The 27999-nt window shown below is 52.5% G+C and overlaps 1 protein-coding gene across 3 annotated transcripts in view; it reads left to right on the top strand.

Moving 5' to 3' along the window:
* Positions 1 to 7015: 7015 nt before the first annotated feature.
* CPNE5 (copine 5) overlaps positions 7016 to 27999 on the top strand; it is an 88462-nt gene continuing 67478 nt past the window's right edge. The window contains exons 1-3 of one of the 3 annotated variants that reach the window (XM_044250248.1): positions 7016 to 7250; positions 21714 to 21754; positions 22542 to 22588. In XM_044250248.1, coding sequence (XP_044106183.1) covers positions 7156 to 7250; positions 21714 to 21754; positions 22542 to 22588 — 183 coding nt within the window. In that variant the 5' untranslated portion in view covers positions 7016 to 7155. The remainder of the gene's footprint in view (positions 7251 to 21713; positions 21755 to 22541; positions 22589 to 27999) is intronic. The other 2 variants (XM_044250240.1, XM_044250245.1) reach the window with 2 other exon arrangements.

Genomic DNA, 27999 nt, shown 5'->3' with positions numbered 1-27999 from the left:
GGCAGCGGCTTAATCCACTGAGCCACCCCCCCAAGATTTTATTTATTTATTTGACAGAGATCACAAGTAGGCAGAGAGGCAGGCTCCCCGCTGAGCAGAGAGCCCGATGTGGGGCTCCATCCCAGGACCCTGGGACCATGACCTGAGCCAAAGGCAGAGGCTTTAACCCACTGAGCCACCCAGGCGCCCCCCGAGACTGATTCTAATCAGAGCTCCTGTTAGTTTTTCTTTCTAGTTACTGCCTTTTGGTAGGACAACCTTGGGCCAATCTCTTCTCTTGAGGACTCAGTTTCCAGACCTATAAAGTCTAAGTCGAGTTATCTTCAAAGGCAGCAGCACGGAGCTTTCTAATATCATCACTAACAATACCGAGCTAAATACTGGATTTAACTACTGGGGGGAGGGTGACAGACTATGATGTCTATGCTGGACAAAGTGAGAAGTGGGTCAAGGCCCCAAACACAGATCAGATATAGACTGGTGAGGGGCTAGGGGCCTGGGCCATGCTGGCAGTGGCTGGAGCTCCTGGTCAAGCCCTGAACGAGGCCTGGAAGGATGCCGCACGGCGTTGGGTAAAGACAGGGCTTTGGACCCACACAGTCCTGGGGCTGTGAATGATTATTCAGATTATTCCTGTTACCACTTGCCTGTGTGATCTTGGGCAAGTTAAGGTACTGAACTACTTCAGACCTCAGTTTCCTTATCTGTAAAATGGAGCAGATAATGACCTTATTCTACAGGTTTATAGAACATTAATCCCAAGCACGTGCTCCAATTCCACCACACACTCTCTGAGGAGATGGGCTGTCCCTCATCGCTCTATCCCTGGTGAAGAACTAGTGTGGCTAGTTTGCACAGCTGCTTTGCACAGAGGAGTAGTTGCCAAGAGAGACAACGGCATCTCAGAGTTAGGATTAAATGCGTGACATGTTTAATTCTACCGGCTATGCCTATTCTATGGCGGGTTCTCCGTAAAAAACAAATGCATAAAAAATTCCTTCCCATCTCTGTAGTACCAGCCAAGGGGCCCAGAGATTCTTGGTCTGACTGTCGTCACACAGTTCAATGACCGAAGTCATTATAGATGCTTAATATGTGTCTGCTGGACAGAAGAAGGCTAGATGAGATGTGTGTGGTGGGGAAGACTGCCCCCCTGTTTGGGACTGGTAGGTGGAGGCCGAGGGTCCTCCTGAATGAGCCGATGTTTCAGAGGGAAGGGGTGGATTTTTTTCATTGAGTCATTTGACAAGCTGAGCACCTGTGATTTGCCAGGCACTGTCTTAGGGGTGGGAATGCAACACTGAGCAAGGCAAGGTCCTTGCCTGCATAAAATGTACATCCTAGTGGGACACAGACAAGGAAAATGGTATAAGGGACAGTAAAATGGATCGGGGAGGAGAGTAATGAGGCGCTGTGTTGGGTGGTGTGGTCAGGAAAGGTTCCATACAGAGGGGGCATTTGGGCAGAGACCCAAGGGACTGGGCTGAGGGAACAGCAGGTTCAAAGGCCCTGAGATAGGAGTTGCAGGGCCAATGAGAAGAAGGTCGGTGTGGCTGAGATGGTGAGGAGAAGAGAAAGATGAGAGGAAGTCAAAGAGGTCACAGGGAGGGGAAGGGACTGAGCCCATAAGCAGTTAAGTCCTCTTATCAAAGAGTGAGATGGGAACCAGGGAAGGATCTCCAGCAGAGCCAAGCCAGAACCTGACTCTGGTGTCAAGTGGATCCCATGCTGCTGGGAACATTCCAGTAGCTAGGCTGTGTGGGGTGGTAGGTTCCCCTGACTTGGAAAAGCCTGAGTGGCTGGAAGGAAGAAGAGAGCAGGAAAGGGGAGAGAGGAAGCTAGTGCTCACTGCGCCACCACAGATGCCAGGACAGGGAGAGGTGGAGGGGCAGATCCGAAGGCAAGAAAGGCTGCTGGGTGGACAGCAGAAGTGCCCTGGGGCTTCTCTCTGCCCTGATGACAGCTGGACCCAGCTAGCTGGTGCTATGATCTGGGGAAAAGGGGAAGGGAGGGACAGTGTGGGGTTCTGGTTGGGATGGTAGGGCGCCTGGCTGGAAGACTGCTACCCTCAGGGAAGAATGGGGGCTGGAGGTGTAGAGAGCTGTGGTTTCTTCCTCTGCCCCAACAGAACATGGCTTCTCCCCACAACTTCTCAGGCAGGTCCTCGCTGTTCGTGGGTGTCTGACCTTGCTGTTTTTGGTGGCATTTCTTGTCAGGGGAAGAGTTCAGGTGACCTTGAGTCCATTGTTCTCCCTCTCTAAGCTTCTTAGTTAAAGAAGGGGTTTAACTCGATGGTCTCCAACCAAGCCCCTTCTAGCATTTCTATTAATGGATGGAATCAGACACTACATCTCTCCCACCTCCCTACTGCCATGGTGGTTTCAGGTTTCTGTCATGCCCTCTATCTTTCCTCTTCTCCCCAGGGCTGCCATGTACAGTAGTGGGGGGGGGGTATTCATTGCACAAGGACACACAGCCAAGGGAGTAAGTGGAGGCTCAAAGCCTGCCCACACTCTGCTCAATGAGCCATGTGCCCTGTTTAGCTCGGTGTTTCATTTACCCAGAGTAAAGAACACATCTTTCTAGTTTGCTCTAAGTTGCAGGATGGACAGCACTCACTGCCCTGTCCCACACAGAGCCCTTCTTCTGCTCTTCTGTGTCCCTTTCCTCCTACCATCACGAGTCTGACCCAGGGCAGATCTGAGGGCAGCATTCACACAAAGTGTCTTGAGAAGGGTGGACAGCAGCTGGCTCCTCTCTGAGGCTCTCTGCCTCCTAAACCCCGTGGTGCTTTTCCTCTTCTTATCAATGCTGCAAGTTGCCTCTCAAAATTGCTCTGCCGTCATTAACACCGTGGATTAGGTCAGATGAGAGCGTGTTTGCAGTCTTGGATGGCAAAGGCAAAGCGCTGATGCTGATTATTCCAGATCTTCTGGGCATGGCCCGTTCCGTGCTCATAGTTCTTAATCAGAGGGACGAGCACTGGTTATGTGGCCGGGGGGTGGGGGGGTGGGGTGGGCGGAGCAGGGCCATGGTCAGTTCTAATCTGGCTGCCGGGCCCAGACAACACGTCTGCAGCACTTGCTGGCCTGGCGGCCAGCTTGCCTGAACATCACAGGTGACCTCAACAACTTGGCATTAGCTGATGCCTCAAAGAAGTGACCCATCTGATGGCATGCCTCTGGCTGCTTTTGAACCATGAGCGATTCATCTGAGCAAGAAGTGTGAGCATTTGGCCTTGGGCCTGATCAGCAAGCTTTGTGTTCTGGGGTTCATTCTGTTGGCCCTGTAGCTGGGTGGGGAGGTCTTCCAGACACCAGCCGTCCTTCGGTGTCCCCTTCTGAAAAGCTCCTGCGACTGGAGGAGGCCTTGCATCGTGGCCCCTCACCCCTGGCCTTGCGTTCTACCACCTCCCCCCTCACCCTGTCCTCCAGCCACGCTGCCACAAAACAGCAATTGTCAGCCACTGAGCCAACGACTGACCAAAAAATTGGGGCATACACACCCCTGCTCTGTCACCCCTCTGGTGGACTAAGTTTGAGGCATGTTCTACCCAGTCTGCCAGAGCTCCTCAGTGGGGATGAGCCCTAGGCACCCAGGGATAACCGGCTTGGTAAACCACCTGTATTGCCTGCTTACCTGTAGTCTCACCTCTGTACTCTCCCCCCAGGGTGTTTCCTTCTTTTCCCAAATACACCACTCACACTCCAATCTTTCTCTCAGGGTTTGCTTCTGGGGGAACCAAACAGACATCACCTTCAACGACCTACTCAAGATCACCTTTATTTAAGAGAGAGAGTTCTTGCTCACAGAGGGACGGGTGCAGAGGGAGAGGGAAAGAATCTTAAGCAGGCTCCACGGCCAGGACAGAGTCCGACGCAGGGCTCAGTTTCACAACCCTGAGATCATGACCCAAGCTGAAATTAAGAGTCAGATGCTGGGGTGCCTGGCTGGCTCAGTTATTAAGCATCTGCCTTTGGCTCAGATCATGATCTCAGGGTCCTAGGACCGAGCCCCACATCAGGCTCCCTGCTGGGTCAGAAGCCTGCTTCTCCCTCTTTTACTACCCCTGCTTGTGTTCCCTCTCTCTCTGGGTCTCTCTCTGTGTCTCTGTAAAATAAACAAATAAAATTTAAAAAAAACAAAAAAGAGTCAGATGCTTAACTGACTGAGCCCCCCGGAGAATCCCCAGACCACCTCTTTTTGCAGTTTCCCCTGACCGTCCCTGTTCCTACTCCTGAGGCAGAACTGTTGGCCACTCTTTTCCATTCCCAGGGCCTTTATAGCTCCTTCAACAACATCCCTCATGCTGCACTGTAGCTTAAATGTCTGCAAGTTCTGGGATCCTTACTAGCCTGCAGACTCTTTAGGGACAAAGTCTTTCTTGCCTCTATATTCTTGGAGCCTAGGACAGCCTCTGGCACAGAACAGGTACCTGAAACAATGTTTGGCCAAAACCCAGAAGTGGAAATGCAATGACTGAGAGGGAATGGAGAGAAACAGACAAGTAGAGAATCCTTCCAGAAAGAGGCCCTGGGGCTGCTCTCCCAGGTGCTGTCACATTGCAAGGTAACATGATAGAACTTCAGTCTCACTACTCACCTGCTGGACAACCTTTAGTGGCTCCCTATGGTTGGGAGTAGGTCCCTGATTTCGTAGATGGTTTTTAAGACCATCATCTGGCCCCATCCCAAGAGGCAGTCAAACTTGGGTTCCAATGACCAGGGTTCAAATTCTCACTCTACCAGTTCCCAGCTGGAGGTTCATGGGCAAGTTCCTTAGCCTCCCTGGCCACTAGCTTTCTTATTTATTAAATGCAGATAGTAATGCCTCACACCTGTAATTATTTTTTGAGAATTTAAAATCATATATGGTCATTGTAAGATATACTAAAACCACTGAACTGTATAGTTTAAAATGGTGAATTGTATGGTATGGGAATAATAATATCTTTTTTAAAAAAAAGCAAAATTAAGCATGGACTCTAAGAGGGGTAGGCTCTTTGAAAATTGAAAGGTGGTTACCAAGAAGTTTCCCAAGTGGCCCTGGCAGTGGGCCGGGCACACAGTAGGTCTTCAGTAAGTACAGCTGGAATGAACAGATAACATATTCCACAAGTATGTCTGGAAAATCGTCTAGGAGAGGTATGTGCGGGGTGGGAGGGTGATAGGGCCACAGGCTCAAATCCAGAGTGGGGCCTTCGGACTGGGGCTGCCCCTCTGCCCCCTTGGTGTCAGTCCCCGGTGGCAGAAGGAGTCCAGTTCGACCCAAGCCGTGGGTAAACGGGAAACACTTAACCTAGGCCAAGGAATATGCTTTTATATTCATCTTTGACACCCTGGCTGTTTCTCCTGTTCTGAGAATTGACTTCAGCCAGGGGCTGAAGGCATGGACCAGAGGGCGTGGCTTTTCCGGGTCCAGCCTCAGGCTCTCCGCAGCCCGGGGAGGGTGGGCGGGGGGTGGGGGGAGTGGTCCCCTCCTCCCGCCGGTGTCAGGCTGTGGGCTCAGCAAATCTTGCACGGGGACTGAGGAGGGGCTGCGAGGGATTTTCTGGAGACGAGTTTATGCGTGCAGCCCCCGGAGAGAAGCCACAGCGCGTCGACCTCCGGGTCTGGAAGGGCCTTGCTGAGGCAGAGTGGGGCCTGCCCCGCCTAGAAGCCATGAAGGACTGACTTGGTTGGGAGTTGGGGGTACCCGAGAGGTGCCTCTACTGTCCCCTCGCTCCCAGGGGAGGGATCAGAGCCCGGCACACAGCAGGCGCCTACTCGGTGCTGGTTGGATAGGAGCCCAGGTTAATCCGGCCACCTTTCAGTCTGGTGGAGGAAGCTTCTAGACCCCAGGGGCTGGCTCAGCTGTGTGGTCACGACTGGCCGGGGATGGGGAGGGAGCTGACGTGTGGCTTATGTGGCTGGCTCCGGGTGGCCAGGCCCCGCGGGAGCCAGAGGATGCGGAGAGCCCGTGCACAGACCCTGCCTAGGCCTAACGGCCCTCCCCGGGAAACTGAGGAGTCCCCTCGGGCCATTGGGGTGGTCCCCACACCCCTCCGGAAGAGATGTGATTCTGTTTATAGGCTGACACCTGCCACCCCCACCCCCCGTTGGGCGCACCCTCAGCAAAGAGCACCCCCAAACCTCTTGGGGGGTGATGTCTCTTTTGCGCACATCGCTCCCACTTAGCCCCGCACCGACCCTTCTCAAACAGACACCCCCTGGTTCTCAAAACCCCCCTCTCTCTTCCAGTCGGAAACCCCTGAGCTGATGGGGGTGGGCGCAGAGGGAGCCGCTCACCGCCCGGACAGTCTCGGTGTCACCACCCCCCAGACTCCCAGCATCTGGAGCTTTATCCCCACGCCCGCCACGCGCGCACACACGCGCACACACACGCACAGAGACTCACGCTCACACACACACACTCACACCCGTGCGCAGACCCCGCCCGCGGCCCCGCCCCGGCCCCTGCGGGCGCCCCCTCCGGCGCTCGCGGACCCGGCACGCAGCCCGCCCCAGCTGGCGGGAGGCGGCGGCTTCGGGCAGATTTGATTTTCCCGCAGCCCGGGCGCCCTGAAGCCCGAGACCGAGCCCGAGACCGAGCCCGTGCCGAGGAGGTGGCGCTCGCACCGGGTCCCCGGCCCCGCTGCCGCCCGCGCCGAGCTCCAGGGAGAGGCGGCGCAGCCTCGGCGCTCCGGGCTCCGCGCTGTCTGCGTCCGGCCACCCCCGCCGCCCGCGCCGGATCCGGACCCCACGCCCCTCTTCCCTCTTCCCTCTCCCTCACGCCTTCGGTCTCCACCCGAAGCTGCACGCCCCTCTCCCCATACCCTTCCCCACGACTCCGCGCGTCCCTCCCGGTGCCCTCTCCCCGCGCCCCTCCGCCTCTCTCCGCTGCGCCCCAGCTCCCTGGGCACCTGGCCCCTCTCTGCCGGCCCCCCAGCCTCCTCGTCGCGTCACCCGCACCCCCTCCTCTATCCGCGGCCCCCGCTCCCTCCGCCCCCCCCTTCCCTCTCTCACTTCCCACGCCCCCTCTTCGCGCTCCTCTCTCCTCCCTTTGCCGCCCAGCGCCGGCTCCGGAGTTGGGGGAGAGCCCAGGGTTTCAGTCGCTTTGGAGGAGGCGTGAATCGCGCAGGGATTGACTAATTGGGGGTGGGGGGCGCGGTGGGCGATGGAGCAGCCCGAGGACATGGCGTCGCTGAGCGAGTTCGACTCCTTGGCGGGCAGCATCCCGGCCACCAAGGTGGAAATCACCGTGTCCTGCAGGTGAGCCGCCCGCTGGCCGGGTCCCCCTGCCCCGCCCCTGGACCCGGAGCCCCGCGGCCCCCGCCGCGCCGACCCTCTACCCTCGCGCGCCCCCTTTCAGAGTGTCCTTGCCTCCAGGACCCCCCCTTGCCTGTCCAGAGGGAGCCCCTGCCCAGCGATGGGTGGTGAGGGCGGAATGGGAAGGCAGGCTTGGGGTCGTATCGCGGAAAGTTTGGACTCCAGGCGGCTGCGAAGAGGAGAAATGCAGACACAGGAACAAGGGTCCAGACGCCAGAGGAAGGAGAAGGAGGTAGTGAAAGGCTATCCCAGGCTATTTCTGATCAACTCCTCCCCAAATGGAGAAGTGAGTGATTTGCCCCATCCTTCCCAGGCATAACCAGCCTCTCTGCCTTTTGTGCCCTTCTCTCCTCTCTTCTCCCTGCTCGTTTGCCCCAACACCCTCCTCTCCTCCCCGCCCACCCAGTGTCCTAGACCCCAAGATTTAAAGCTTTTCTTCACCTCCAACAGCAAAACTGACTCGTGGAAAGGGATCAGATTGATTCATTCATACTGAGCTGTGGATGACTGATAATAACTTCAAGGGGCATCATTAAAAAACAACAACAACTTAGGTACAAAATCTTAAGCGAAAGGAGTACAACACTGAGTGTGGAATTTGAGAGTCCAGTAGGGGAGGAGAGGTGTGTTTTTGTGGGCCACCACCCCCAAATCCTCAGTTATGTTACAGACTTTGGGGGTATCTTCCCCTGTTTCTCCTGTCTGAGGAGAAGGCTGCCCCAAGCAGTAAGTGGGTACTGGTGGAGAAGGGGGATTTTTCTCTAGTTCAGTCATGGCCTCGGGCTGGCCTATGGTTACTACCTGGCTGGGGCTGTGAGGGGTACTGTGGCCCAGGCATAGCCCCCTTGACGTTCCCCTGGAGATGCCATTCCTCCCGCCTCAGGTGACCAACAGCATTTCCCTAGTCCTGGCTGTATGCTTATTCCAAATCGCCCACCTCATTTTTTGCCCAGGTCCCTCTCTGGTCAGACCCTCCACTCAACCTCACAGCCTCCCAACCCTCTTTTCCAAAGTTGTGGCACAGCTGTGTGTGTGTGTGTGTGTGTGTGTGTGTGTTGGGGGGAGGGGTTGTAAACCAAGCCAGAGGTACTCGGCTGATGTGTGAGAAAGGGAGGGATTGAGAGGATTTGAGGGTGAGTGGGAGTGAGGGCTGGTGAGGTGGACCACAGTCCCCCCACCCCCACCCATGCTGGGGCCTTCCTGGGTCTTCTGTGATAGCTCCCACATGTCTCTGCCGTGGTCCTGCACATCCCTATCATAATTATCGCCCGACACCATTTGCATCTTGCCATTGCGCTGCTGGGAGATTCCTGATGGCCCATTAGCTCTCATCTCACCTCCTCAGCCATCAACAGTTGCCAGGGCCTGTCTTCCCTCCCTTGTGAAGCACACACCCGATGCTCCCTCCTAGCTTGTCAGGCTCCTGTCAGAGCTGTCCTCTGGATCCTTGTCACCGCGGAGCTCTGAGCAGCCGATTCCCCATCCTGATTTCACCCCTCCTTCATCTCCACCAGTTCGTGTCCCCCCATCCTTAAAACCCTAGCCTCATGTCCCCCACTTCCAGCCATCTTTCTCACCCATGAGACACCCAGCTTGAATCACACAATCTTCTGTGTTCTCTGGGTCCTGAGTCCTCAGCCGGGGGTCAGGGGTGTTACTCACAGACCGAGTACTCAGCCTCTGAAGGCAATGTAGACTTCATCCCTCCTCCCCCAAAACAACTGTACAAAATAAGCATTTGAGGCAGGGATCCCTACCCTGGCTTTGGCCCATAAACCCTCCACTGTAGTGGAGAGGAGACAAGGCAGAGAGCGCATGGCGCAGTGGCTTCAGGGTCGACCCCTTGAAATGGATGCTGCTTCACCCTTTGCAACAAACTTTTAGTCTCCATTGCCCCCATTTGACAAGGGCACACAAAGAACCTGCATTCGAGAAGTCTTACTTGCTGAGGGAGCTCCCGTGCTTAGAAGAGTGGTTGGCATGTATTCTCCACAAATACTTTTGGAGGAATCAACTTCCAGGACTCGAGGGTCGAGAAGCACCCAGTACACTGCTTTGCACTCGCTTGGCATGGCATGTGCTCAGTAAGTGGTTACGATGATTCCTGTAAGGCAGTAGTGCTTGGCCCCTCCTGTTTGCTCTCTGAAAGTGGAGGTGTCCAAAGGACTCAGACCTTTTGCTCAAGAAGTACCTATGGATGCCTCCGAGTGCCTGGGCAAAGTGGTTTGGGATCTCTTCCCCCTCAAGAGATGTGACCCATCAGCCTGAGGAGGGCCTGCCTCGGGGCTTCCCCAGAAAGCCACAGGGGTGGGAAGTGGGTTCTGGGAAGAAGAATGAGGAGGCAGGAGTCACCTGGAATAGAGGGGAGACAAGAAAACAGTTTGCGTGGGCTTGAGTTTGTAAATCCATCTCTTTGCCTCAATAAGGTCCAACTACCTGGGTTCTAGAAGAGAGAGAGAGAGAGAGAGAAGGAAAAGGGGGAGGGGGCAAAGAGGAGCATGGGGAGGAGGGAGGGCTGCGCAGAATGGCTTTCTTCAGCATATTCTACACTCCATGGTCATAAGTCTTCCTCCATTGTATCCCATGATCTTGACAGGGTCCCAGGAGAGGAGGCTAAGGGGTGCCCTGGGCATCCAAGTGACACATTCTGGTTGGGCAGGAAATAGTAAGGCAAGCAGAGGGGTTGGTGGGGTGAGAACTCCAGTAGGCTCTAAAATGGGCAGCTGGAGTTGAGGGGGCCCAACATTTCAGGTAACTGGAAACTAGCATTTCTGGGAGCCATTTACCATCCCGCTGTGCTCTGCTTCTTAGGAAGGTCCCTGCCACCCCCTGCAGCCCCAGGAGTCTATCTCTGCACTTGCCTCAGGGAAGACCCAACCCCCCACTATGCCTAGCCTACAGCACTCCTAGCTGAGCCCAGCTGCCTGGTAGAGGGGCACATTTGAGCCCCAGCACCAGCCAAACCTCCGCTAAAAGCACCTGACACTGTGGGATGGGACATATTTGTGTCCCTGCTTTGGGTAGAGTATTTCTTAGACTGAAGATCTATATTGTCCGCTCCCAAACAGTGGTTGTTAGCAACTTTGGTAGATTCAGGGTCAAATATTGTAAAGCTTCTGGTGGTTAGGCTCAATGGTTAGGAACGTGGGCTGTGGGGTCTGTCTACCTGGGTTCAAATCCCAGCCCTGTCCTTGAGACATTGCATAAATGACTTCATCTGTGCTTCAGTTTCCTCATCTATAAGAGATGCGCGCTAATTCTTTTCTTTTTTAAAAGATTATTTATTTATTTATTTATTTAACAGAGAGAGAGAGAGAGAGATATCACAAGCAGGCAGAAAGGCAGACAGGGGGTTGGGGAGCAGGCTTCCTGCCAAGCTCGATCCCAGGACCTGAGATGATGACCCGAGCAGAAGGCAGATGCGCACTAATTCTTATCATAGCTATGAGGGTGAAGTGGATTCATCCACCAGTGGTAATTTCCCATTATTTGACACCTAAAAGTAAATTTTCAAAAAAAAGTCTGTCTTTCTAGCTGGGTCCCGAGGTTTGTTTAGGTCCTGGAGATCTGACCCATCGAGAGATTCTTATTTGCCTCTCCCCCCAGCTTTATTGAGATATATTTTACATATTGTGCACATTTAGATTTTCTGAGGGGTTTTTTGGGAGTGAGTAGGATAGATGGTTTGTGGAACCACATACCAGCAGACACTGTAGAAAATGTGAGCCTCAAGCTTCTTCTCCCTCTGGCCCTCTGTTCCAGACCTCTCCTGACTCTTAGCCTCCCCGCCAGACCCAGTCAGAAGTCAAGCTATCCAGCGTCCCATTCCCCAAAGTCCTCACTGTTTTTCAGGTCTCTTTATGCAGGGATCTGGACCGGCAGAGTGTGGCTTAGAAAGAGTGATTTGCATTTTTTATGTAACAGGAAACCTTTGTACTTCCATGGGGTCCTGCTGGAAGAAGGGGTACATAGTTTCACATGGTGGGGCTCCTGAGACCCATCCGGAGGTCGAGGAGGGGAGGGTCCAGAGGTGGGCAGTTGCTGGGCCCTGCTGGGATCCCTCAAGCAGCTGCCCTGTCCCTGCCAGTGGGCGGGGCTGGTGGGCAGCTGTCATCTCTGCCCCCAAGATATTTTCTGCTGTCTGTTCAGGTTGGCGGTTTGCTGCCCTGGGGCCTGAGAGGCAGCCTAGCTCAGGAGCCCTGCCCTGGGCGTCTCAGAAGAGGGTGTGAATGGGCTCTGAATGCTTTCTTCTGACAGGCTCGGGGAGGTTGGCTTTGGGGAAGGAAGAGCCTGGGCACTGCGTGACAGCTGTCAAAGCCAGAGCTAGGAAAAAAAAGGTCCAACCAGCCACGGAATATTCCACGGCCCTCCTTAGTTGAACCGGGGGAATGGAAACAGTGGGCTTTACTGAGTGCTCACTACATGCTAGGCGCTTTACATCTGTATTAGGCCGAACCATATGCAGTTGCCTATATTCAGCTGTTTTTGACCTACTTGATTAGCAATTTGGCTCAAACTGAGATTATGATGTTAATTTCCAATTGCCACCTAATACATTACCACAAAGCTAGCGGCTTAAAGCAACAGCCGTTTATAATCTCACGGCTTCAGTAGGTCAGAAACGTATCTGGCCTTTCTGCTCAGGGTCCCCCTGAAAGCAAGCTGTCTGCAGGGGCTGTGATCCCAATCTGAGGCTCAGGGTCCAAGCCAAGCTCATTTAGATGGTTGGCAGAATCCAATTCCTCGCAGCTGTGAGATGGAAGTCCTGTTTTCTTGCTTGTGGTTGGATTGGGAAGGTTCTCAGCTCCTAGAGGCCACCCTCGGGTCCTAGCCATGTGGGCCTCTCAAAACATGGCAGCTTCCTTCTTGAGAGCCATTAGGAGAGGCTCCCCAGTCTGCCATGACAGGAGCCTTTCTAAGTAACAGTAATCACAGGAGTGAGTGTCTACCCTATCACCAGGTCCCACCCACACTCAAGGGGAGGGGATTATGCAGATTTGTATGGGGATGGGAGGGTAGAACTCTCGGCACCATCTTAGATTTCTGCTTTCCTGCAGTTACTGTATCTTTTTAACCTGACCACAATCGACAGTCAACAACCGCATAAGGTAGGGAGTGGTATTTTCCCTTTTTTGCTGATTAGGAAACCAGAGCTCAGAGAGGTTAAGGGACCTACCCAAAGTTATAGTTAACATATTTTGGAGAAAGGACCCCAAATGCAGTTTCCTCAGACTTTAAAGTCTTGAGGCCTTCTTGAGGTTGGGGGTTGGGGTCTCCATGGGGTCATGGTAGGGGCCTGGGTACCAATGATAGTAGTTGTCATCAAAGAGTTGGTGTTCTCTCTCCTGGGATGGGAGAGGACTTCCTTACTCAATGATGGCCTCTGGCTCTGTGTGGCAAATCCAGAGCTGGAGAAATCCCCAGGGAGCAGAGACCAGAGAGTCGTGGGAGGGCAGCCAGCTTTCATGTAGCTTACCATCCCTTCTCTCCCAGCTCACAAGTCTCCCTGCTTAGACCCAATTCTCCCTGCTTAGACCCATTGGTAGAGATGACCTACCATTGGGAAGAGAGGGTGGGGAGGAGATAAGGGGAATAAGACTGGGAAGCTTTGGAGCACAGAGGAGTCAGGTTCAGCTAGGAATCCTTTGGCTATAGATATCAGAAATAGTGGCTCGAACACAAAATATACTTATTTTTCTCAGATCACAGTGAGTTTGGTGGTAGATTGTCTCAGTGTGAGTTTGTCAGCTCACTTTGCTGTCAAGGACCCAGCTAGCTGTATTTCTACTCTGCCATCACCCCAAATGGTCGACCTCTTTCTTACAAAATGGTTGCCTCTGTTCCAGGCATCACAACCACATCCAAAGATAGGAAGCAAGGAGTGTGGCTGGGTGGCTCATGGGTTAAGTGTCTGCTTTTGGTTCAGGTCATGATCCTAGGGTCTTGGCATTGAGTCCTGCTTTGGGCTCCCTGCTCAGTGGATGTGGGGAGTCTGCTTCTCCCTCTTTCGCCCCCTACACATGTTCTCTCTCTCTCTCACTCTCTTTCTCCCCCTATAAATAAATAAATAAATAAATAAATAAAATCTTTAAAAAACCCAAACAAACAGTAATAACAAAGGTAGGAAGCAAGACGGAGGGCCAAAGCCCTCTCTTTGACAAGTTCTTTTTATCTGAAACTTATCCTCCCTCCCAAATCTCTCACCACATTTGCCCTTCTATTTCAGTGGCTGAAGCCAGGTCTCATGTGCACCTAGACTAACATATTCGTTAGCAAGGGCTGCCATAACAAAACACCATAGAATGAGTGGCTTAAACAACAGAAATTTATTTCCCACTGTTCTCAAGGACAGAAGTCTGAGACCAAGGTGTCAGCATAGTTAGGCTCTGGAGAGACTGTCTTCCTGGCTTCAGATAGCCACCTTCTCACTGTGCTATTCCATGACAGAGAAAGAAAGAGTAAGCTCTCTAGTGTCTTTCCTTGTAAGGGCACTAATCCCATCATGAGGGACTTACCCTCCTGACCTTAAATTATCCTAATTACCTTCCAAAGGCCATGTCTCCAAATACTGTGACATTGGGGATTAGAGTTTCAATATATAAATTTTAGGAGGTACACAATTCAGTGGATAGCAACAAGGGACAGGAACCTACCCTCTAGGACTTTGAGTGTTTTCACCAGACACTTGAACTAATGTAGATTCTGTTAGTGGGAAGAGAGTGAGGCATGCTTGCTGGGTGGACAGCCGTGGCCTCTGCCACAGGAGAATTTCAAAGGGATCCATAGGCTACCTGAGCTCCCTGGAGGTGTGAGGGGCCTAGAGTTTGGTGTCTCTGAGGACTAGCTCTTCAGATTTTTCTATGGTCAGTTGACAGCCCATGTTAGGTGACCAGGGACTTATTTTCCAAGCATAGCTTGGCTGGATCCCTGACTACCTCTCTTCCTGTTTCCTGGGCAAGAAAAAAACCACTAAAAACTTAGTGTGATAATTTGGCAAACATTCGTGAACAAAGCATTGCAGGGTACCTCTGTTCTCTACTATTACTCATTTCTGACGACCTAGCATAGTGCCTAAAGGTCCCAGTAGGAGAGCTCTATGCCTTTGGACACTGAAGAATCCTGGGCAGGACACTGAAAGTCAATGCGATTCCTGGCTTATCCTCTCTAAAATCTTGGCCAGGTCATTATTTCTTTTGCCTCAGTCTCTATCTGTAGAAGGGGGGGAAATATTGGTCCTGTCCACATTCTATAAGGTTGTTATGAAGACAAAAGAGATTATATTTGTGAAGTTTTATATAAACTGGAGTATGCTAAATAAAATTAATAATGACAATAGGTACCAATAACTGAACGCTACTGATACATTCATTCCTTCAGTAGTTAACACTGATCCTTATTTGCTATGGAGAGTCTTCACAGTTTGAAGTGCCGAGGATATAGTGGTGAACAAGACACACAGACCACCTCAGAGAACTCAAAATGGTGCGGTGTGGTAATAGAACAAATACATACTTTTAAAAAAATCAGTTCAGGGCGCCTGGGTGGCTCAGTGGGTTAAGCCGCTGCCTTCGGCTCAGGTCATGATCTCGGGGTCCTGGGATCGAGTCCCGCATCGGGCTCTCTGCTCAGCAGGGAGCCTGCTTCCTCCTCCTTCTCTCTCTACCTGCCTCTCTGCCTACTTGTAATCTCTCTCTGTCAAATAAATAAATAAAATCTTAAAAAAAAAATCAGTTCAATTATGTCTGATAGGGACAGGTGCTCTGCAAGTAAGTTTGGGGTTGATGGGGACACTTTAGACAGGACAAGCAGGTGACATTGAGTTGAAATCCAAAGGATGAGAAAGCCAGCTGGGGGAGGATTTAGAGGGAAGGTGATTCAGATAGGGAGAACAGCAAGTGCAAAGGCCCTGTAGCAGAAAAGGCCTTGGTAATGCTTGCAAAACTGCAGGGAGGCTACTGTGGCTGGAGTAGTGTGATACAGGGAAGGGAAGGAGAATGAGGTTAGAGAGGAAATGGGGGGCTGGAGGAACTGTGTGGAGGGGGTGTTTGGGTCACGGCCTTGTGACCCAAGCTAAGGAGTCTGATGTCCTAACAGCATTTTGGGGTTTGGGTTGTTAAACAGGAGTAATGCGATCTGACTCTCTTTTCTTTTTAAAAGACTTATTATTTATTTGAGAGAGAGAGAGAGTAGTGGGGAAGGGGCAGAGGGAGAATGAGAGAGGGTCCCAAGCAGACTCCATGCTGGGCTCCATCCCAAGACCCCAAGATCATGACCTGAGCTGAAACCAAGAGTCAGATACCTAACCAACTGAGCCACCCAGGCACCCTGATCTGATTCATTTTCTAAAAAACTTTCTCTGGTTGCTGTGAAGAGAATGGCTGCTGGTGGGTAGGCTAGGGTGGGGAGAGGCAGGAGTTGAAGACTGTTGCTAGGCCAGAAGCCACCACAGCACCCAAGGGAGAGACAGTGGTGATGGTGGTGTGAGGGAGATTGGACAGACTTGGAATGTGTTTTTGAAGGAGAAACCGTTAAGACTTGATGGATAGGACAGGAGGGGGCATAAGGGCAAGAGGAATCCGACAGACTTCCTGCATTTCTGTTTTAAGCTATTGCTTTCACAATAGTGGAAGGCAGGGACATGACCCCATGGACAGATGAGGAAACTGAGGTTCGGTAGCTTGTCAAGGGTCACAGCGCTACCATGTGGCCATGCGGGGGGACTCAGTGTGGGTGCCTCTGAGGCCAGAGCTCATGCTCTCTTCCTTTGGCCACATGGCATGGGAGGGATGATTGTTGCAGTAATTAATAATAATAATAATAATAATAATAATGCAAATAGTCTCAGGAAAGAGAGCTCTTGAAACCATGTGCAAATTGCTTTTTAGACCTTGGTGAGGTGGCTTGGCAGGGAGACAGAGCTTGCGGGTGAGGAGCCGGATCTGAAAGGGGAGATGGGCGAGTGCCAGGGGCTGGGCGCCAACATCCCTTTCCTCCCCAGCTCCCTCCTTTTCATGGATGGCTTCTGCATGTCTGGGTGGAGAGCAGGGCAGGAGGGAATGGATAGCCCTCCAGTTCCTCTCTGCAGCTGTTCCCTTTGGGAACAGCCCTGATGAGGTCGGGGGCAGGACACGGGAGAGTAAGATTGGGAATGGGTGCTGCTGGTTGGAATGGGAGTTTTGGGACAGCCTGGGTTTGGAAATGCAGACACTTCCCATAGGCACCTCTAGATGGGTTTGGGCTTCAGAGTTCAATTTCAGCATGTTCCCCCACAAGGTGGATGGTATTGTGCGCACCTTTCAGCCCCAGCTTCCTGGCCTCTAGAATGAGGTGATGCCAACCTCCTGTCATTGATACATAGGGTAAATGGGGTGTCAAGGATTAAGTACCCAACAAAAGACTTGGTGTAGACCATATCTGCGATTAATGTTCCCTGCTCCCATGTTCTTTGCCTGCCTGTGGTGTCGGCAGGGCAGGGTGTTTGAGGCTGAACTGTTCTGTGGGCAGGGGGCTGTGTCTCCCCCCTCAGACTGGGGCTCCCTGAGGACAGGGCTGTGTCTTCCTCCTCAGACTGGGGCTCCCTGAAGGCAGGGCTGTGTCTCCCCCCTCAGACTGCAGCTCCCTGAGGACACGGCCATATCTTCTCCTGTCTCTGACTGGAGAATCCCAGCCTTTACTCCCTACTCTTGTAAGCCTCCAAGATGGGAGTGCGGGACCCTTAGGCTCCCTCCTTTAGTACCAACAAAGAGGTCTTATTATAACCTTTCCATGCTTTCTTTGCTGGGGCCCTGGAGACTTCTGATCTCAGCCCCCAGTGCATGGTGGTTTTCTTGCGGCCATTGAATTGAAAAATGATTCCTTGGGGGAAAGCAAGGAGGAAAGGGGCCCTGGGCTCCGTTTCCTGGCCTTGATTTAAGGAACAAAAGAAGCTAAGCTCCAGGCTGCTGTGCGGACAGCTGAAGGGTTTTATGCTCTTTTGGGGAAAAAATACATTTGCTTGTTGGAAAAAATTTCTCTTTGAGCTCTCCAAAGACAGAAAGTGGAGAAAAAGCACTTAGGTCTGATCTGTCTATGCCCTGTGGTTAGGGCCCTGCTTCGGGCCAGAAGACCTGGTTTCCTTCCCCTCTGCTTCTTACTGGTGTGTGTCTGTGGGAAATTCACCCACTGTCTCTTGGCTCGGGAGTCCTCAGTGTGTTGGGGTGAGGGACACGGAAGAACTTTCTGGCGCTGCGTGGGTGTACATTGTTATAGTGGGGGAAACTGAGGTCCTCAAGACTGCTGCCATCAGAAGCACGATGTGTTTGGGTGTGTGTTGGATGAAGGTGGGTGTGTATGGGGCAGAAGTTAGTTGAAACCTGACTTCCAGGGCCTCATCCAGACCTGCAAAACTGGGCCCTGGGTAGGGGCCCAACCAAGAATCTACGTTTTTACAAGGAGGGACAGGGGCGAGTCCCAGGAAGTGAGGCTCCTGAGGGGGGAAGCCATTATCTCAAGGTCACGAGAATAGGCTCAGCGGGCCACGGGGCTTCAGGTAGAACAGGCATTGAGGTGAGGCACAGAGAGGAGCGAGTGTGAAGGGACCAGAGAGGGGTGTAGGACGCAGGGACTTGGGCAAAGGGGCAGAAGGGCCTCGAAGCTGAGCAGGGGAGAGGACAGGAGACGAAGGAGGAGCCTGAGGCTGAGGTGAGCAGGGCTGCTGTTGGCCAGCGGGGTGATTCAGCAGACTCACAGTGGGGTGCTGGGGGCATATGCGCTTGTGGGGGGAGCTTCTTTGGACAGGTGAGGGCAGAGGTGGCTTGTGTTGCCCATCCCTGTGTGTCTGTGGGAAATTTTCTCACCAAGGGAACCTGAGCACCCCCCCATGAGGGAGACTGCCCTGCTCAGCACCAGGCCAGGGATGACCAGTCCTCTGAATAGCCCCACTTTGCACAGATGCTCCAGAGCAGTCCTGACGAGAGGAACTGTGTTAGTCCTACTTTTCCGACAGGGAAACTGAGGCACAAGGAAGCCGAGTCATTTGGCCAGAGTTGGGATGTGAACCCAGGCACTTAGCCATCAGGCTGTGCAGCTAACAGAAAGTATAGGGACCGTCCCTGAACGCGATCGGACACCACGCAGGTGGAGAGACAAGAGCCTCCCTCTGCCATGGGGCCATTCCTTTGGTCTTCCTTCATCCATCCCATCACCCAGCCCACCGCCCCCCCCCGCCCCCGCCCAGCTCTGAGTCAGGTACAGGGCTGGCCCACAGCAGAGGTCCCTAGCATGGAGGAGCACCCAGCCGGTGTGAGAGATCGACACGCCCCTTATTTTGCAGCCCAGGGTGTGCTGAGCAGGAACGTGGGGTCCTACCAGTCAGGGGGTTGTGTACTACAGGCCAAAGAGAGCTCGGCCGAGGGGAGGAGAGATGGTTGTTGATCAGGGCCTGTTCAGGGCAGGCAGAATGGAGGAGGATAGATTGGAATGAGTCTGGAAGGATGATGAGGATCATCTCAGCAGGGCGGAGGGACTGGGGTCTTCGGCCTCTTCAGGGGCTGTGGTGAGCTAACCCCAGCCACAGGACCCAGTGAGAGGCCTGAGGCCATGGGGCAGGAGCCCCTGAAGCTACGTGGCTTGTTCTGTTTCTCATTCCAGATGTGTCCCTCTCGCCCAGCTGGGAGGGTGGGCAGAGCCAGGGAAATCCCTGCTTGCTTCTCTTTGAAGCTAGGACCCCTTCTCTCCTTCTCCCTCTGTCTCTCTGTCAGTCGTCTTCTGTTTCTCTGTCTCTCTCTCTCTCTCTCACACGTACACACACACAGAGTTTGAAATCCAGGGTCGCACTAGCCTGAACATGACAAAACCTGAGTTCCAGAGCCAGACCCTGGAGAAGTCAGAGATTCTCTCTGAGTCTCATATTCCTTTAAAAAAAAAAAATTATTTTATTTTATTTTTGTCAGAGAGAGCACAAGCAGGGGGAGGGGCAGGCAGAGGGAGAAGCAGGCCCCCAGCTGAGCAGGGAGCCTGATGTAGGACTCGATCCCAGGACCCTGGGATCATGACCTGAGCCGAAGGCAGCTGCTAAACTGACAGAGCCTCCCAGGTGCCCCGAGTCTCACATTCCTGATTTATAAAAGAATTGGAAAAGGTGACCTCGGAGGTCCCTTCCAACTTGAGTGTTCTAAGCTTTTGAGCAATTGTAGAATTTTATTATAGAATACAAAGATAAACCCCCGGCACTCTCTTTAATAAATTCCTGGCCCCCCTTCTTTATTGCTTCCAGCTCCTCACCCTGCCTCAGGTTTCACCAGAATAGAGGTTCCTCTTTGGGGTGAAGGCATTTTGTCCTTTACTGAAATCAAGACAGGCACTTGTGTCCCCTAACCTAGCATCCTGCAGGAGGAGAACGGGTCAGCCCTCTTCGGTGTGACTGAGCATATGTAAAAGTGGTATCTTACCTGGCTCTGCGTCCCCGCCGCCACCCCCTACCCACCCCTTCCGCCACCTTGCCTGTCATTTCATCTGCTGCTCCCTGCAGGGGCCTGGGAGTTTTATCAGATGGTTTCCAAAGTGACAGCCGGCTGGGAGCAGGTCTGGTGCAGGAGCGGTGGAGACCAACAGAGGGGGTGTGTGTCTTGGGGTCATGGAGGGCTAGCTGGGGGTGGCTGCCTTTTGGGAAGAGATCCCTGAAAGAAGAGAGTGGGACAGAGGTTGGGGATCTCGGGATCCCCCCCACCCTCAGAGACACCGCTGGGAATCTTGGGGACTAAAGCTGGGGTGGCTCGTAAACACAATCAGGGTCTCCCCAGCAGCAGGTGGCGACTGCATCTGTCTGTCCATCAGCCGGTCTTTGGCTCCCACCTCAGGATGAGGGGCAGGAATTGACTGTGGGGTCAAACTGCCCTATAGGCTGTCACTCTTGATGGCTCTGGTGAGGGAGCCAGGATAAGGACTCCTTACAGGTCTTTCTGGCTCTACCTCTGTTTGTTCCCTGCCATTCCCTGGGCCTCAGTTCCCCCTTCTCTGGGAGAAGATGAAACAGATGATCCAGAGCATTCCATCCAGCTCTGACAGTTGGAGTTTGGTGGTCAGGGAGGCACACAGACTAGTGAGAATTGTTTCTTCTTTCTGAGAAAGGGGTTCATGTGGAGTGGAGGGAGGAGGAAGATGAACCTTGGGGACCTCTGGGCAGAACTTACTTTTAGGACGGAGTGAGGAACAAGAGAATGGAGGATGCCTGGCAGCTGCCCGGGGTCGGTGGTGGGAGAGAACAAGAAACTGGGTATTTATCCCCCAGATCCTGCCCCAGGGGCGGATAAACATCCTGGTATTTGCAGCTGGCTTGCCAGAAAGAGCCCTTTGGAGAGAAGTAGCATAGGAGGAAATCCTGGGTGTGTCCAGGAACTAGAAGGGCTGAGGAGATAGGATAGGGAGTCCACAATCTTTAGGACTGGCTCTATGGTACGATGAAGAAACAGATGTTCAGAGAAGTGGAGTCACTTCCCAGCCTGAAACTGAGGTTCCAGTGGGCTGTGTTGCTTTGTAACAGCAGCATGTCACTGTGGAATGGAAAACACCAGAGGTGCAGGACCTAGACCTGCCTGATCCGTCTGTGCCTCCACTTCCACATCTGTAAGATGGGATGATGCCTGCTCCGTACTGACCTTGCAGGACTGTGTGAGAATTGGGAGCTAGTACTTGCAGAATGCTTAGCTACGTGCTTGACCCCTCCCTGGGGTTCAAGAGCGGGGGCCGTGATTACATGGAAGCAGAGCGGGAGCAGCGGGCCCCCTCTTCCACATCTCTCAGTCCCTCAGCGTCTCCACCATCCTGCTGACGTGCTTCCAAGTCTGATGATCAGGGCCACATGTTAGCTTCCGTCCTTGGCCTTGACCACAGAAGGACCCCGTTCCAATGAGTCTGCATCCTGTGGGAGGTTTCACTGGTTCTTCTACCAACATAGGTGACAGATGCAATAAACTGGCTCTACCTAGAGCCTGCAGGGAATTATGGGACACTATGTGGCTAAGTTTTGTTTGCTTGTTTTACTTTTTTTTTTTTTTTTTTTTTTTTTTTTTGAGAAGTAGAGATGTCTTATGAGGAGAATTTCTAGAACAGGCTAAGCCATTGGGCAGATGGAGATGTGGCTCGAGAGTGAGGTCCTGCAGGATGTGGGGTACCCAGAGTGCATGGCACGGGTTGGGGGGTAGGAGTAGACAGCCACACTGCTCAGGAAGCAGGGCTGAGGGGCCTCCAGGGCCCGCTCTGTGCCTGCTTTAATGAGCACCCAAGAGATGTGTGCCCAAGGAAACTTCTCTTCCTATTTTGCCTGTGGCCAGGCCTGAGGCTGTCTCTGGGTCTCACCCTGGGCCTGACTCCCCTGAGACCCTCCTCTCCTCTGGCTGTGCTAACTCTTCCTCTCTCCCCCTCTTTTAGGAATCTCTTGGACAAAGACATGTTTTCCAAGTCCGACCCACGTAAGTCCTGCTCTGACACTAATAACAGTAACAACAACAGCAATGACATGGTGACGGATGGTAGTGATACACTTGAGCCCTTCCTGAGCTCTAATGAGGCGCTAGGCCCCTTTCCCGGCCCATCCAGGCTGTTATTGTCTCACTGATACTGTCTGGAGGAGAACTGGGGCTCTGACCCTTCCCAGGCCGCAGGAACCTGTGAAAATTCAGCCCAACCAGGGGGGTTGGTGGAGGTCAGGGTGTCTGGGGGCCAGAAGTTCTCAGTCCCAAAACGCAGTACATTTCAGAGCCCCAACTGGCTGTGGTCTAGGGTGTTGACGAGCACTGATTTTCGAGTCCAGGGATCTAGCCCTGAGCAATGCCATTCAACTCTCTAACCTTTGATGGGTCTTTGGGGAGCCTCAGTTTGCCCATGTGTGGAATGGGGCTGATGATAGTAATAGGCTTCATGAGGTTGCCTTGGGCTCTAAAAGGATGACTGATTTGGGTTTCAGATGCTCTCTCCCAACACATCTCTGCAACCCAGTCCTCCATGTGCCCTCCATCATGTTCTGGCCTAGATGTGAATTACCCTCAACCCCCTCCAGGAGGGTCCTTTGAGAGGAGGGTCCCCTTCTATATTCTAGGCCCCCTTCTCCAAGCTGACCCCCCCCAACTCCAGACTCAACAGTGCTGCCCAGGCCAGCGTCTCCTGAGGTGCCCTTCCCCTCCAGAGATCTCCCCATCTGGAGCACCCACCTTTCTCTTGGCCTGGGGTTTTAACCCTCTTTTTCTCCTCTCCCCACAGTATGTGTTATGTATACTCAAGGGATGGAGAACAAGCAGTGGCGGGAGGTAGGTGGTCCTTTCCCCATCCCAGACACATCGCCTGTCCCTCGTTGTCTGTTTGTCTGACTCTGGAGACATCCCACCTGATGTGTTTTGAAATGCAGCATTTAGGCCCTTGGGAAAAGTAGTAAGGTGGGAAGAACATGGAGTTTTATCCCTGCTATTGTAGGAAGAAGCATGGTGGAGGGGAAATTTCCTGCCCTGTGTAAGCCAGGCTGAGGAAGAGATACGCTCTTGCCTCAGGGAGCCCCAGTCCGGGGCGGGGGGGACATAGCTGTGCCCTCAGCAAACCCCATTCTGAAGGGGAGACATAGCCCTGCCTCAAGGAACCCTAGTCTGAGGGGGGACACAGCCCTGCCCTCAGGGTGCCCCAGTCTGAGTGGGAGACAAAAGGAGTCCAGGCCCAACAAAAAAGACCTCCTCTGGTGGCCTAAAACTGGATATAGCAGCCGGTGCCCCGTCTCATCTACCCCGGCCTTCATTTGGTGTCCGACCAACGTGAACATTCAGTTAGGAGATTGCCTTGCCTGGAAAGCTTCAGTGACTCCTCTCCGTTTTGAATCAAGTCCCAGCTCTTTAGCGGGGCTTCCAAGCTCTGCCAAGAGCCTGGGGAGTCCCTCCCAGATGACAAGACCAGAATGAGAATAGCCAGTAAAGCCTCAGTAACCCAGGGGCGCCTGGGTGGCTCAGTGGGTTAAAGCCTCTGCCTTCGGCTCGGGTCATGATCTCAGGGTCCTGGGATCGAGCCCCACATCGGGCTCTCTGCTCACATCAGGCTCTCTGCTCGGCAGGGAGCCTGCTTCCTCCTGTCTCTGTCTGCCTCTCTGCCTACTTGTGATCTCTGTCAAATAAATAAAATCTTTAAAAAAAAAAAAAAAGAAGGAATGTTAAAAAAATAAAAAACAAAAAAACAAAAAAAACCCAGCTTCAGTAACCCAGACTTTAGTAACCTCATCTTCCTTGTCCGTGGCTTGGCCAGAGCATCATCTGTCCTTACCCCATCACTACCCCTTACCCCCAGGCGTGGCAGGAGCAAGTGGCTAAAGGGGGGTGAATTTTATCCATAAAATGTATGGGAAATATTTCCACAGGGGCTGGGCTAAAGTTTACTTTTTTCGCCTTCTCTAAGACTCTGAGCCAATTAAAGCGGAAACCAGATTGCTGAGGAAACATTTAGCCTACTTAAGTGAACTAATTACTTTTGAGGCCTTTTGGCCAAGCTTCATAGAAAGCAGCAGTGTGCTAATGTCAGAGTGATTCATTCAGGAAAGTCTGGAAGGGCCTCTTCAGAAGGCACTGCTCCGTTGGCCATTAATGACATTCAGTAATGTCATAATTGTCCCCATTCAGGTCAGGGTCCCTGACTGTCCCCGAGACGTCATCACCACCTGCACCATTGGGGCAGAGTGGACGAAAGGCAGGAGGCCTTGATGCTGGCTCTAGCCCTTTCTGGAGGTGGAATCTGGAGCAAGTTGCTTACCCTCACTATGCCTCAGTTTCCCCATATGTAATATGGGGATAACACTGCCCTGGTACTCCTGTGGCGAGGGCAAAACAAGGCAATGGATGGAAGGTGGCTGCTGTGTAGTCATTGCTCGGTAAATCGCATTGTTTGCATCATCCAGAACGTTTGGGGCCTCCCAGTCACTCCCACAATGGGTTGATATTTGCAACAGTAAGCACTGATGTGTCCCAGGCAACATACCAGGTGCAGTGGGGAAAGAAGGAGGTAGTCAAAAGAACAGAGCTTCACCAAAAATGTGAGCTGGCCCTGGAGTTTGCTGCCGGGAAGGGGAGCGTCACCTGTGTGAATAAATCCTAACAGAGGAAACAGGGAGCAGAGAAGTATCAGTGAGAGTAAGAGGGGGGTTCACGGGAGAGAACGTTCTGACCAGCACGCCATGTTTAGCCAAAGCACTTTGATAGCTTGTTGGACTATCACAAATCACATGTGATGAAACGCAAGGCAGGGAAGCTGGGGGCCCAGCAGCGCAGCTGGTGGCAGAAGAGACGGCACGGAGGGGGGGGATCCAAACGGAGCAGGTCAGTCCAGCGCCTGGGTAGCTGGGTGAGTAATAAGGGGCTATTTATGAAGGAGAGCTCAGGGTTTAGGGAAGCCATGAGGGGTGACAAATCACCAGGCTGGCAACAGTAGAAAGCCATTACTACTCCAGGCCTGAGGAGGTCCGTGGAGGCCAAGGTTCCTGGATTCCTGGGGAACCTCCCAAGATGAGCCCAGGCAACCTCACTCTCTTTCCACCCTCTGCTCACCTGCTGGTGCCTCTTCCTGGTATAAACCCCACTGGGAGCCCTAGCGGAGGGTCTCCCTCCTGGGCACAGGGCAGGGTGGACAAGCCAGTGGATCCAGAGGGACAAAGAGGGACAGTCCAGAAGGGACAGTGAGCAGATGAGCTAGGTGGGGCAACAGAGAGGAAGAGGCGACCGAGGGAGCTGGCGGCTATCGGGCTGAGGACAACTGGGACCATGGGGTCAGAATGTCAGAGCAGGAGGGTCCCAGCCCCAGGGACAGCCAATGCCATACACAGCCTTCAGGGGTGACGGTGGCTGAGCTCAGCCTTCCAGCTCTTTCTGGAGAAGGGAAGATGCACGCAGACATATTGGGGCCCTGTTTCTTTGCCTGATTTTCTCTATGACCCACAGAGGACAGTATCAGGAATGGAAAATTTAAAGCAAAATCCGGAATCCATCTCTGGAACTACCCCTGTGGTGGAAGACTGCTTTTGCTCGTAAACAGGAACCGGCTCCCACCTGCTAGTTCATTGCAAAATGTCTGTTAGCAGAACCTTGGCCGAGAGGTAATCAGACTGTGACCAGGAGTCGTCAAGTGCGGGCATGGCAGTTTCTGCAGGCAAGGTCCAGACCCCAGGGTTTGCACAGGCTGCAGAGGGATGAAAGCTCTTCTCTCAGCTCCTGGCTGCGGGGTTTCAGCTGATTTTAACTGTTTGGGTCATTTTAAATGCCTTCTGAGAAAGCTCCAGCTTCCAGCACCTAAATCTGTCAATGCATTTTATGAAAATTGACTCAAGATGTAATTTTAGCCCAGGAAATTGAGCCCTATTTGCATCAAGGTTGGCCAGGGCCTTCTGCATGTCCCAGGGAAGACAGGATGACCAGGTAGGAAGAGTCCTAGAAACCTTCTCACAGGGAGGAGACTGTAATGGGGAGCGCCTCTCCGTTCCCCATTTGAAAAATGTGTGGGCAGGTGATCCCTGCCCCTCCCTGGCCAGACAGCTGTCCTGGTCAGGGGGGCCCCATGGAAACGAGGAGATGGATATTACAGAATCTTAGGCTGTCCCACTGCTGGACCCACACTGCTTGTGGGGATTGTCACCAATTGCGACCACGCCTGCACATCCCTGCCAGAGCGCTATTTTTTTTTTAAGTTTTTAAAAAAATTTATTTATTTATTTGACTGAGAGAGCTCACAAGTAGGCAGAGAGGCAGGCAGAGAGAGAGGGGGAAACAGGCTCCCCGCTGAACAGAGAGCCTGATGTGGGGCTCGACCCCAGGACCCTGAGATCATGACCTGAGCTGAAGGCAGAGGCTTAACCCACTGAGCCACCCAGGCACCCCCAGAGCACTGTTTTTGAGCAATCTCAGTTCCTGGAACATTCAACACCCACTGGGAAGGACGGTTCATCTCTAAATGTCAACAAGAATGTGTGGATACCTACTGTGTGCCATCGTAGAATGGCAGGGAAGCAAAGGGGGACCACACGCAACCAGAGGAACTCCCTCTGGGTTCAGGAAGGTACCAATTAGGGAACAGCAATAAGAATACTAATAGCAGAGGTGTCTGAGTTAAAGTGTCTAACTTCGGCTCAGGTCATGATCTCGGGGTCCTGGGGTTGACCCCCGAGGTCAAGCCCCTGTTTGGCCCACACTCAGCAGGAAGACTGATTCTCTCTTTTCCTCTGCCCCTCCCCCTGCTTATGTTCTCTCTCTCTCTAAAATAAATAAACAAAATCTTAAAAAAAAAAAAAAGGAATGCTAGTAGCAGACACTGCTGTAACAGTGATGTTCTGGGCACGGATTCTAAGTATTTACATGTAGTCACTAATTAAATGCATTAATTAGTGCATTAAATGCACTAATTAAATGCATTAATTAGTGCATTAAATGCACTAATTAAATATCATGCAGAAGGTATTATTACTATTATTATTATTGGCCCCATTTCACAGAGATGGAAATTAAAGCAGAGAGAATTTAAATGTGAAAGGAACTTCTGGAACATTGATGCTGTAGGATATCTAATAGTTATATATAAAGGGCAAAATTCTACTGATCCCAAATTCGACCCTCCCTAGGTGCACAGAGCAAGCTGATTTTCTCTTCCGCATGCTCTTTCTCTCAATATCTGAGGACAGCTCACATAGTCCACTTTTGGGCAGATTTATTTGTTTACTTATAAAGATTTTATTTGAGAGAGAGCGCACGTGAGGGGGTAGCGGCAAGGAGCAGGGTGGACAGAGGCAGAGGGAGAAACACGGTCCCTGCTAAGCAGGGAGTGCAATGCGGGGTCTCAATCCCAGGACCCTGAGATCGTGACCTGAGCTGGAAGTAGACGCTTAACCGACTGAGCCACCCAGGCACCCCAACTTTTGGGCAGATTTAGAAGGTGACCATTTCCATCTGTCCTTCCTCTATCACTTTCTCTTGTCCCTGTCCCTCTTGTCCCTCTTGTTACCTGTCGGATTACATGCCCTGGAACCTGGGTCCACGCATCAGTGTTCTCCCCAGAGCTGGACCAACTTCTTTGTCCAAACTGCTGTCCAGACAGGATTCCCCCAGCTCAGACTTCATGATTGGGTTTTTGACCCTCGGTGTGAGATTTTGCGTTTATCTTCGTTACGTAGTAGACTTGTCATTTGGTAGGTTCCGTCTATTGTTTGGCTGTGAAGATTGTGTTGAATGAGGATCGTGCATTTGGCATCTTGGTTCCGCCTCCTAGACCCTGGTTGGCTGTGGTTGCCGTTCACGCGAATGATAAGGGATTGCGTGGGATGGAGTATTGTGGTCCCCCACTGGAGCCCTTGTCCCAAATGGACCTCGTTTCTCTAGTTGGTCTTGAAGGTATGCTGTTCAGCCACCTAGGAGGTACATGATCTGGTTATCATCTGTCCTGCGTTTCTTGATCTGTTCTCTAAGCACTTCCTTGATAACCATCCTTTGCCTTCTCAGATGAGGGCCTGAACTTGATGTCTAGAACACAGCATTTCCATCCTAGCTCTGAGATTTACTATGGGACATGGGTGAGGTCTTTATCTTCTCTGAGTCTCAGCTTACTCATCTGTAAAATGGGACTCGGAGTCCTCTTTAGGGGACCAGCTAAAATAACTCTTCTGAAAATACCGGAAGTACTAATGGCAATATGCTATTACCCAGCTTGAGCA

Source organism: Neovison vison, chromosome 1 (genome assembly GCF_020171115.1).
Source record: "Neovison vison isolate M4711 chromosome 1, ASM_NN_V1, whole genome shotgun sequence".
Taxonomy (NCBI): Eukaryota; Metazoa; Chordata; class Mammalia; order Carnivora; family Mustelidae; genus Neogale; species Neogale vison.
This window is presented reverse-complemented; position numbering and strand designations above follow the sequence as displayed.